Here is a 12,415-nt window from a genome sequence, read left to right on the forward strand (position 1 = left end):
AAAATTTACACCTATTCTAATGCTTAGTTGAGCTTCTGTTTATATTGTAGAAGTTATCCACACCAGGAAGTCGCTGTATTTCCAGAATCATTACTGTAGTGTAAAGTATACACGGCCTGCTACTGTTAAAGCCTTTTAGTAAGCAGATATTAGTGCAAGGGGCCAAATCTTGTTAGAAATTGAGCAGATCATGGAAAATGCTAAGCACCCATCCGTTTCATTTATGTCTGCATGGGCTGAGGGAACTCAGCATTTTGCAGGATCAGGCCTAATTTTTTTTTTTTTTTAAACACAGTGCAATTATGAATACTTTAATCTCTCATTAGTAAGTTCATGACTCAAGTATCTGTGGTGTTCATTTGACAACAGCAATTTGACTGTAAGGCGACATTAATGGGTGATTACGATTTTATTGTGAGCCGCTGTGTTCCCACATGCATTTCAGCTCTGAAATGCTTCCATGCACAGCCATTTGTGTCACCCTGGGAGAGGCAGCTTTGTGCATTCTTTCCACATGTAACCTATACTTACCAAGCACAAAGGTTACTGGGATTTGTTCAGCATATTGGTCACAGTAAATTGATAATTTTTCAAAGAACCGTTTTTGCCTTCCTGTAAGAAAAAATCTGTAGCAAAAATAAAATGTGTATAACCCTTGGTAACATTTCTGCACTCTTTCAGGTATAAAGTGAATACAATTAAGAATAAAACACCGCATCACTGCAATGAGGAACAGCCTTGGCTAATGCACACAGGTGAATCTTTAAAGAAATTAAGCTTATGAATATTTAAAATGTTAACATTTGTATCATGTAATAAAGGGAGCTGGAGACAAGGATCTTCTCATTTCTAAAGGAAGTCATTATCCACTTGTGCTATTTACCTTGGAATGAATGTGGCCCCTAACACAGATCAATGATCTTGGTGTGAGATACTTCAGCAAAAAGATCATTTTCTCATTTGTCAACAAGACCATTTAATAAAGTGAGCTAATCAGATCTGCTGGAACTACAAAGGAGCACTAATCTATAACTTTCTGTCATTTGAAAAGGTTGCTTTTCCACTGCAGTGGTTTTTTTCTCATATTTACTGCTAAAGTATCTTATCGTGGCCATAAGTTTAAAAAACATTTTAAAAGTATATAGACAGTAAGGCACACTGTTAACTATATGTTGGGAAAAAAATAGAGTACAATAGCTAGTTCCTAAGCAGAAAGAAATGAAATACAAAATGTTAATATATAGACAATTATTTTTTTATTTATGCTATATGCCTCACACTTGTTATTTGATCTCACAGAAAAGAGAGACCTAGAAAATACTTGGGTTTTTGGTTTATGTTTATTTACCTTACAAAATAAGATTTGCTGTTCATGTAGGAAGATGTTTCATTACATGCTAATGACTCAGTCTTGTAACAGATTCCTGTATTTTTTCTAGGAAAATTAGCGATTGCTTTTATAAAAAAATGGAGTCTGAAGAATTTGATTTACAAAACCGGAAAAGCTATTGAGTTCCAGTTAGAGAGCCGAAGCAGGAGTGCACTTTACTAACAAAAGTCTGTTTTTGATTAAGAAATCTAGTTTTCATGGAGGTTGAAATTTGCCCTATTTCTGGGGACTAGCACAGGCCTCACCTACATCACAGTTGGGGATTTCATTGGGACTAAAGTATAACACAAATCTTAGGCTGGCCTCTGGCATAGGAGTGAATAACACTTTGACCTAAGTACTGATCCTGCCATAGACTGCTGTTGCATGCCTCTTGTGAGGTAGTCGCTGCCTTTGGCTTCCATCGAGCTGAGGCTTGGACCCTTAAAACTTAGAGGCTTTATTGCAGTCTTTACTCAGGGCAACTTGACTTATAGTTGCCTGAGAGAGAACGGTATAAAACAGTTACCTCTCAGAGTTCCTTGTGAAAATGCCATCTATTTGCCAGTGATGACATAGTTCTCCAAGCATGACAAGAAAATTAGAATTCACAATTCAAAAAGAAGCATTTAATCAGAGCAGAGTTAGCGTGGCACACTGTGTAACATGGGAGTCCATGAAGACATTTATTTGGGGATCATGAAATATGTGATAGTCAGCTGCTAGCATGAGGCTGAAATTAGAATCATTTGAACATGATGGTTAGACAGTAATTAAACATTCCTGAAAATTGTATAAGAGATAAATAAAGCAAATGTGGTAATGAAAGAACATTAAGAAGTCCAAGCAAAAGGTCATGGTATTTAGTATAAAATCAGTCAGCAGCCGATTAAGATGACACGTATTTTGCATGGAAAAAAATGTACCTGTATAGTACACTTATCCCTGTATAAAGAGTAATAAAGACAAGAAATTCCCTGTACAGCAGTTTGTAGATGCTACCTTTCCACTTGAGGAGCAATCTGTGAAATCCAAAGAAAGTGGCATTTGCTACACTGCTGGAGTAAGTGACTGTCATCTCCTTGGCAGGCTGTGCCTAGAAATGTAAACAAACAAACAAAAAAAAAAACCACACAAGAAATCAATAGAGAGTGTCTCCTAACCCAAATACAGTCCCAGTTACTTCTGTGACTTGCAGATTAGATTAGTGCAATGCTGTCTATGTGGGGTTACCCTGGAAGACCATCCAGAAGCCACAGCTTGTGCAGAATGTGGCTGCTTGCCTGCTTGGCAGTGCCAGCTGAAGGGAACATATTACTCCTGTTCTCCACAGACTCTCCTACTGTCCAATATGTTCCATAGTGTCATTCAAGATACCAATAGAAATGTCACCAAAAATGGAAAAAAAGTCACAAAATAGCTCCTGCGCACATATTTTTGACCAGCTGTAGAAGTGACATTAATCTATATGCCTAATGTGATTACAGGATTGTCTTTGCCATTATCAGCCAGTGCAACAGCTGAGATCAGCTAGGAAATTCTTCTAACAGGCCTTTTTTTTTTTTATATGTCAGATGCTAAGACATCTTTACTGGTGCCTCCCACTCCTTCCTCTGGAGTGTAGTGCAACAGTGCAGTATTCAAGTTAACCCACAATGCCAGGTCTATGGTTTTCTTTGTTTTTTTCAGTTCTTTGTCCAAGCAGATTGGGTAGAAAGCTCTGTATTCGATGGTGGGAAGAGTTTAGAGGTAAGAATGTTTTCCTGTAGCTTTGTCAAGATGTTGCATGACTTGTATAGATATTTACACACCTCACACAGTGATACATGTGCTTTTATGCATTTTGAAATAAGAAAATACAAATATGGACACAAAGCAGATTTCTCTGTCATTCTAGAGAGAAAGCGGATATGTCAATAAATCTCAAGTTGATTACTGAGTGAGACACTTGTGCTGGTTTAGCATAAATACCACTTTTGCCTTCTAGGAAACTAGGAATGGAGATGGCTTTGTTGATAAGAAATTATCTGACAAACTTGGGAGTTAGCTGTGGATGAATCTGAAATGTTTCAGTTCAGCTTTAATAATACCCCATATCTGAACCTTGCTCATGCTATATGTACTTACAATTGGACTGGTGAAAATAATTTCTACTACACTGTGGGTGTGTATACACATGCATTTACAACAGCTTAAATTTACTGTGTAATAAGTTACTGCACAATAAGTGAAAAAAGGCCGGTGTCTACACGTGCAGGTGTTAAGGTACATTAACGCTGTTTGTAGACTGATTTGGGACTCAAATTAGTCCTAAGTTGATCCACACACACTGTGTGAGGTGTATAAATATCTCCATACCACAGTTTCTCTTCTCACTTCTGATTTTTTACTTTTAGAAAAATATTACTAAGATAGAATTAAAGAATGCTTGAATACACCTTATCTAGGCCTCTAATTCTGAGTATAACAATAAGCCATGAAAATTATCTGTTTTTTCTTTTTGTCGTAGGAAAAAAAAAAACCCAGCAGGGAAAAGGACACCCAGAAGGATTCAATTTCTAACAGATTGTCCCTCCTGAGCTTGTTGAGTTGTGCAGAGAATTTCTGCCTCAGGCCTGGCAGCTTGCAAGAAACCTGGGAGGTAGAATTTTTGCGCCTTGGCTTCTAAATCAGAGCTCTCCTATTTTACACATCCTCATTTCCAAGGAACTCTGAAGTGCAGCTAGAGAGCTAAATTGTGGCTGATCTGGGACAAGATCTGCATGCCAAGAGAGCCCAGGATTACAATAGAAATCAAAATGGAAACTGTTAGCTCCAGTTCTGGATAACAGTCAAGCCTGCAGAAATGGGGCTTCAGAAGCTGGCTGCAGAGAGAGAAACTCTAGGGCAGAACACAGGGTATGAATGGGGCAACACATCTTTCTTATGAGAGCCTCAAAGAAACATCCTATCTATAGGTAGCTATATATAGAAAAAGACCTGGTAGATGGAGGTTTTTCAACCATGCTAACAGAAGCATAACAGATACAATGGTTGAACTAGAAATTAGACAGTTTCAGTCTTGAGGAAAGATACCATTTCCTTGGTAGGAGGCTAATTAAATATCAGAACAGCTACAGTGAATTCTGTACTGGGACAGGGTGAATTCACAGTCAGCGCAGTAAGACATCTTCCTAAAATGTGTGCTGTAACCTATTTTGGGGGAGAAATTCTTCAGCTTGTATGTGGGCTGGATGAATGTAGCATTTTCTTCTAGTATAGTATCTGTGAATCTGTGGGCATGTCAGTGCTACTTCTGAAGCACTCCTGGGATTGCTTATGAGAAGCGTGTCCCACCCACCAGCTCCATCATCCCAGAAATGAGTCAAACTGCTCTAAAAACACTCCTGCTACTGCTCTTGAGCTCTCTGTTTTCCGTGTTCTGGATATGGCAGAAAGAGACACCTTCAGTATATTTCACTGCCTCATTTCTGAATTGGCATACACAGAGCAGGACTGGGTGGGTGACTCTACCTTGTATTGCCACAACCACCCCCAGTTCGGGATAGACATGTCAGGATAAGCTCAAGATAGAAGCAACGGTCTTAAATTGCAGCAAAGGAAATTTAGGTTGGAGATTAGGAAGAACTTTCTTACTAGGAAGTTGATTCATAGCTTATAGAGTCGGAAGGGACCCAATGGATCATCGTGTCCAACCCCCTGCCCCGGCAGGAAAGAGGACCAAGGTCAGATGACTGTCAAGCCTCCTCTTGAACACCTCCAAGTTGGGTGACAACACCACCTCTCTTGGAAGCCCATTCCAGACTCTGGCCACCCTTATTGTAAAAAAAACTCAACTCTTCCTAATGTCTAACCTAAATCTACTCTCCACTCGGTTGCACCCATTATTCCTAGTTACTCCCTGAGGCACTCTGGTAAACGCATCCCCAATTCCCTGCTGTCCTCCCCTGATAAATTTATAGGCGTCCACATGGTCACCCCTCAACCATCTTTTGTAGAGGCTGAAGAGATCCAGCTCTCTCAACCTCTCCTGGCAGGATCTTTCACAGAGACCACTAATCATGTGGCTGGCTGGCTCAAGTTCATCTTGGTGTCAACTATGACTCCAAGATATCTCTCAGCCTCTGAGCTGCTGAGGAGGACATCCCCCAACCTGTAGGTATGCTGGGGATTTCTCCTTCCTAGGTGAAGTACCTTACATTTATCTTTGTTGAACTGCATCCTATTATGTTGGATGCATCCTGTTACATTGCATCCAATATTGGTTAAACATTGGAACAGTCTACCCAGAAAGGCTGTGGAGTCTCTATCCTTGGACATTTCTAAAAGCGTGTTAGATAGACACTTGATAGGGATTGGTTTAGCCAGGGATGATTCTGCATTCAGCAGAGAATTGGAATAGATTACCTACTGACAACCCTTCCAACCCTACTATTTGGGGATTCTATGTCCTAAAAATCCTTTTGTTCATCTTTTTCTTCATGGGTCTTGGGTTTGTTTGCCTTGCCTTGCATGCTTACTAGGCCTGTGCGGGTAGGCAGCTATTCGAACCAGTTTCGAATCCATCTGCTTTGGATACCAGTGATCCGCTCCAGAGCTCCGGACTGGGTACCCACTTTGATCTGGCCGAAGCAGCTCCAAAGCTTCAGAGCTGCCTCAGAGATCCGGCCATAGAGTATAATGGGGAATCAATTGAATATCTATAACTTTGTTGTTTTTTGTCTGATTTGGATGAACCTGGCAGGGGTGGTAGCCCTTGGTGAGGCCACAAGGCCTGCCAGGTTTCAAGAAGATGGGTGCAGGGGTTTGGGGGAAGCTGTACCTCAAGCTGATGACAGGCAAAACTTGTGACATAGATGACCCTGTGTGTGTTAAGGCGCAGTGGGCTGAAAACGGCAGGTGTGGTGGCCCCTGCTCAGGCCATGAAGCCTGCCAAGTTTCAAGGAGACAAGTGCAGGGGTTTGGAGGAACTGCACCTCAAGCTGTAGATAAGCAAAACTCATGATGTGTGTCACTGTATGTGTTAAGGTGCCGCAGGGTGAAAGCTGCAGGGATGGTACTCCTGCTGCGGCCACAAAGCCTGCCAGCTGTTGAGAAGATAGGTGCAGGGCTTCTGAGTTCTGGGGCCCTGTACCTCTAGCTGCTGATAGGCAAAACTTGTGACAGTGAGTGCTTGTGCAACTGTCTGTCTTGGGGCGGGCAGAGGTGGGTGGGGGCGGAGAGACACTGCTGCAGGCTTGGCTGCTAAGCTACTGTGTTACCAGTTACCAATCAATCATGATTCACTCAGGGACCAGCTCAATACGCAAAAGCTAGCTAATGTAGCCAGTTAGTTAGCAATGATTAACACCTATAAAACCACAGACTAAGGAGAGGAAATAATCAATACAGACAATCAACTGCCCCAAGACAGACAGTAGCACAAGCACATATGTCATGAGTTTTACCTGTCAGCAGCTAGATGTGCAGGGCCACAGAACTTATACCCCTGCACCTACCTCCTCCACAGCTGGCAGGCTTTGTGGCCACAGCAGAGGCTACCATCCCTACAGCTTTAATCCTACAGCATCTTAACACATAGTGACACATATGTCACGAGTTTTTGCCTGTCAGCAGCCAGAAGTGCATGGCCCTAGAAGCCAGACTCCTCCTGCACCTATCTCATTGACAGCTGGCAGGCTTTGTGGCCTCATCAGGGGCCACCACCCCTGCAGTTTTCAGCCCGCTGCACTGTCACACACAGTGTCACTCATGTCATGAGTTTTGCCTGTCAGCAGCATGAGGTGCAGTTCCCCCCAAACCCCTGCACTGATATTCTTGAAACTTGGCAGGCTTTGTGGCCTCACCAGAGGCTACCACCCCTGCCAGTTTCATCCCAAGTAGACAAAAACAACAAAGTTATAGCTATTTAATTGATTCCCCATTATACCCTATGGCCAGATCTCCAAGGTTTCATAGTTTCTAGGGTCGGAAGGGACCTTGAGCAGATTATCTAGTCCCACCCCCTGCCATGGCAGGAAAGAGTACTGGGGTCAAACGACCCCAGCAAGATGTTCATCTAACCTCTAAAAACCCCCAGGGTAGGAGCCTGCACCACTTCTCTTGGAAGCTGGTTCCAGACCCTAGCTGCCCTGACCGTGAAGTAGCACCTCTTGATATCTAGCCTAAACCTACCCTCTGCCAGCTTGTGACCATTATTCCTGGTCACTCCTGGCAGTGCTTGGGGGAACAGAGACTTCCCCAGTGCCTGCTGATCCCCCCTGACTAGTTTATAACAGGCCACAAGATCCCCCCTCAGCCTTCTCTTTTGGAGGCTGAACAGCTTTAAGTCTCGTAGCCTCTCCTCATAGGGCCTGCTCTGCTGCCCCCTGATCATGCGAGTGGCCCTCCTCTGGACCCTCTCCATGCTGTCGACATCCCTCTTGAAGTGCGGCGCCCAGAACTGGACGCAATACTCCAGCTGCGGCCTGACCAGTGCCGCATAGAGGGAGAGGATCACCTCTTTGGACCTGCTCGAGATGCATCTGTGGATGCCTGACAAGGTACGGTTGGCCTTCCTAACTGCCTCCCCACACTGCCGGCCCATGTTCATCTTGGAGACAATGATGACCCCCAGATCCTTTTCCGCTTCCGTGCTGACAAGAGGGGAGTTCCCCAACCTGTAGGTATGGTGCCGGTTGTTCCTCCCGAGGTGCATCACCTTGCACTTGTCTGTGTTGAAACCCATCCTATTCTCGTTCGCCCACCCTTGTAACCTGTCTAGGTCTGATTGTAGCCTCTTGCATCCTTCCAGTGCCCACGTCTCCCCACATCTTAGTGTCATCAGCAAATTTGAAGAGGGTGCTTTTTACCCCCTCATCCAAATCACTGATGAAGATGTTGAACAGTGCAGGCCCAAGGACCAAGCCCTACAGAACCCCACTGCCCACTGTAAGGGAGAAGAGAAGGTGGCGGGCTCCGAGCAACCCCACCTAGACGCCCCCGAGAATCCCCCACGCGCCCGGGCTCAAAGAGCGCGGTGGGAACTTACCCTTTGCAGGGACACAGCAGGAGGGAGCGTTGGAGAGGCCCGGAGCAGGATAAAAGGGGCACCGGAACTGGCCCAGGAGGTGGCGGATCTGGAAGGAGCAGGCGGAGGAGTTGACGCTGGCGGGAGCGCTCTCCGGCAGATCCGAGCCGCTTGGAGGTGCGGCCGGACCTTTTGGGGTAAGAGGAGCACCCCAGCGGGGCTCGAGACCCAGGGCATCAGGCCCAACAAGGACAAAGAAGGCTAAAGGCCGCGGGGAACGGCCAGGACCCTGTACAGGCCGGAGACGTAAGGGACAGCAACGGAGTAGATGCCGGGACGCAGGAGTCGCCGGTATACGCGTTTGTTTGTTTTTCTTCTTTTCCCTTCAGGTGATACGGGCGGAGCAGCCCGTCCTGGAGTAAAAGGGGGACTTCCCCACCCTTCGGCAGACGGGGGAGCACCGGGGTCGGCTGTTGAGAATCGAAGCAGGCGGCACATCCCACGTGCCCTTGGCCATGGTTTTTTTCATTGGCTGCACCTTGTTTTCCTTTTTGGAACATCACAAACGAATGACCGATCCAGTTGGACGGTCGCCCCCGGTGGATCGGGCGAGGGTGTAGGGGTGGAGGATCCCTCATCAACCTGGGACCCTGGAGTGAAGGAGTCTCATTTCTGGACTGTACACGCTGGACCAACTGAACCTATTGGAGTCAAAGTCGTGGCAGGAAAGACAGGCGCGTACGAACACCCGCCCAGTGGTGAGTCGCTCCTTCCGCCTCCAGTGGGTGGTCCTGAGATGGGGAGGCGGTACATACTGTGGCTAAAGAGTCACTCCCCTACACCCATGTCCTTCCAGGTTGAGAAGGACCCATCCACTACCACCCTCTGGGTGCGGCCCTCCAGCCAGTTGGTGACCCATTTGACTGTGTGGGTGTCTACACCACAGCCCCCCGGTGTCTTAATGAGAACAGGGTGAGAGACAGTGTCAAAAGCCTTCCGGAAGTCCAGGAAGACTATGTCCACTGCTACCCCTGCATCTAATGATCTGGTGATCTGATCGTAAAAGGCCACCAGGTTGGTCTGACAGGACCTGCCACTGATGAACCCGTCCGTGTTGGTTACCCCTAAGCATGCAGTCCCCTGCTGGCCCCTCCTGGATGTGTGCCAGCATAATTTTCTCAAACAGCTTACCTAGGATCAAGGTAAGACTAACCGGCCTATAGTTTCCCGGGTCCTCCTTCCTGCCTTTTTTGAAGATGGGGACCACGTTGGCCCTCTTCCAGTCCTCCGGTACTTCACCAGAGCACCACGAGTGCTTGTAAAGCCATGCCAGGGGACTTGCAATGACCTTGGCCAGTTCCTTTAGAACTCTAGGGTGGAGATCATCCGGACCGGCTGACTTGAATACATCCAACCCCTCCAGAAGCTCCCTAACTAAATCCTTGCTAACCCGTGGCCCAGGTGTGCCTCCCCCGGGGCCCGAGGGGGGCCCAGCAGGGAGGTGGCTGTTCTGGTCCCTTCTTAGGAAGATGGAGGCAAAGAAATCGTTAAACATGTTAGCCTTGCCATCTGGTGTGATGACCAAATTTCCCACCGTGTCCTGCAAGGGCCCTGCATTACCTGGGACCTTCTTTTTACCCACTATGTATTTAAAAAAGGACTTCTTATTGTCCTTAATCTGGGAAGCTACTCCCAGTTCCATCTCTGCCTTGGCCTTCCTAACTTCCTCCCTACATCCCCGAGCAACTACAGAATAGTCCTCCCTGGTGATGACCCTTCTTTCCACTGGGTGTAAACCTCCTTTTTAGCAATGAGACATTCCCGGATGCTTTTGGTGAGCCATGGAGGCTCCCTTTGATCCTCGTTGGGATTACCTTCCTTTGGGCTTGGAGGATTGTCTCCTTAAGGAGCAACCACTCTCCTTGGACACCTGGCTCCCCTCCCCTCTGGGACCTCAGCGCTTCTCCAACTATCCTCCTTAGCTTGTGGGTGCTGTTTGGTCTGGCAGTCTGATGTGGCTCCAAAGCTTTTCCGAAGCTCCAAACCACTTCAGAAAGCCTAACAAAGCCAGCACTTTGATCCGGACATGCTGCTTCAGATGCCGAATTGTCCAAAGCTTCTCCGGGTCCAAAGGCTTGCACAGCCCTAATGCTTACAACATTTACAGCTCTGTAGTAAAATTATAACTATAATCAAATAGCATGCTTCAAGAGGCCTGAAGGAATCAGGAAAGATTGGTACGCCAGTGGACTATTAAGCAGATGCCTTTTTTTCCCTATTTTCCTTTGAAGTCTGCTTGATTCAGAAACTGACCACTGTTGGAGGTAGGGCCCTGGATGAGGACAACTGGTATTTTGCAGGATACAGGGGAATCCTCGTTCTAAATACTTTGTGGTGTGCGCTGCCCACATTCTCAGCATTGTACTGATACAGGAGTAGGAAGGAAATGTTTCTTTTGTTTAGACTGTCAGTGACCTTGGGTTCTTTTGCTTTCCAACATGGCATTAGGTGTCATTCTTGGGCTGGGACCATCTGGGCACAACTCGCTTAATCAGTTCCTTGCTGTTGCCGGGGCCTTGGGCTTTTATACTTTAGTTGATCCTGTTTTTTCTTGTGGCTCAAACCAATTTAGTTTCCTAAGGATTGAATTGCTTCAGTCTTTTTAATATTGTTAGGCTCCTAAAAGGGGTTTTTGGATGAGAGTCAATGCCCTGCGCTTTACAGAAGGTCAGACTAGCTGATCTAATGGTCCCACAATATGTGATTATGTTTCACAACACAGTGAGCACAGATTTAGCATTACTCTTGTGTTTAGCTCTGCAGACATACTTACAGTCTCCAGTTATAGCTTTTTATATAAAATACAACATAGAGCAGTGGGAAAGTATAGTATAAAATGCATATTTCATGGTTTGCGGCATGCTTTGTAGAAACTAGGCATAAGGAGACTAGAGTGATTAGTGTTACAAAATGTCTTACTAAGTTTTGTATTATTATTAATTTCATTAGCAGGTATAAGGCTGAATTTTCTGCTAGTGTAACTGAGCTCCACTTCATTGACACTACACCACTTGTCCTAGTTTACATCAATATAGAATTTAGTTAATATCTAGAGTGCCCGAGTATCCTTCCCTTCAGTATGTTTGCCCTCAGACTTTAGTTAGACTCCATGACCTACTACAGTGTACTAGGTATTATTTTACTCTTCTAATGTAACCAGAAGCCCTTTGGCACAAGTACTTAAAAGCACAGGTTATTGTTTTTATATTAATATTGAACGCAGTAGTAAATGGGAATTTTGTCTGGGCAAGGCTGGGTGCATTAGAGTTAAGAGAGAAACAACTGCAGAAAATCATGGCAAGCAGTTTCCTAATTCACTGTTCCATATACATTACAGTCTATATAAATAATGCTGATGTGCAGAATTAACCACTACATTTGTACCGTTTTATTTACTTCTGCCTGGTACATTAGAGAGGTAGACAGAGGTTCAAATCAAGTCCAATATAAAAATGCATTAAGCACATTCTGTATACACTAACCTGCTCTTCTGCCTTGGTTGCTCAAAATCCAAGGAAAATCCTGGACCCTTTCTCTTTTTCAAGTGTCCCCAGTGAAGTATCCTTCAGGTCTGAAATGACTGCTTTTCTCTCTTCTTCACCTTAGGTGTACAGCCTGTCAGGGAATTGCTTCTACTGAGCCCCTCAAGAAGTGGACTGACAAGCACAGGGGTTAAATGTCTTTCCACTTCTGGAAGCCTGTTTTTGCCAAGTCCTCCCTGCTGTCAGTTACGGCAGGGAACAAACACAAGCAGAAGCAGCAGCTGCTGATCTTGCTCTTTCCTAGTCTATAATTATAATAGTACTTGCCTTCCACAGGACCCCTTTAATTTGAATGGGGAGTTTGCAAAGGTTCGGATGGCCTTAAACCATTTATTTTCTTTCCTTTGTCTCCAAAATGGAGTAAATAAGGGATGAGTGTTTTCCTTTGTGACTCAGAAACCATGATCAGCCTGGTCTCAGTCCTGCATAGACTTA

The 12,415-nt window shown here is 45.2% G+C and overlaps 1 protein-coding gene across 3 annotated transcripts in view; it reads right to left on the bottom strand.

The window, feature by feature from the left end:
• BEST3 (bestrophin 3) overlaps positions 1-12,084 on the bottom strand; it is a 46,799-nt gene extending 34,715 nt beyond the window's left edge. For all 3 annotated transcript variants that reach the window (XR_016441794.1, XR_016441793.1, XM_090042515.1), the window contains exons 1-3: positions 11,921-12,084; positions 2,296-2,465; positions 532-626 (exon numbers count right to left, since the gene is read on the bottom strand). Coding sequence is in view for 1 of the 3 variants with exons in the window: in XM_090042515.1 (XP_089898641.1) it covers positions 532-626; positions 2,296-2,447 (247 nt within the window). In the remaining 2 variants the exon portion in view is untranslated. The remainder of the gene's footprint in view (positions 1-531; positions 627-2,295; positions 2,466-11,920) is intronic.
• Between the last annotated feature and the right edge of the window lie 331 nt (positions 12,085-12,415).

The sequence above is a fragment of the Crocodylus siamensis genome, chromosome 4 (genome assembly GCF_052110815.1).
Source record: "Crocodylus siamensis isolate JL-2025a chromosome 4, ASM5211081v1, whole genome shotgun sequence".
NCBI classification, from domain to species: Eukaryota; Metazoa; Chordata; order Crocodylia; family Crocodylidae; genus Crocodylus; species Crocodylus siamensis.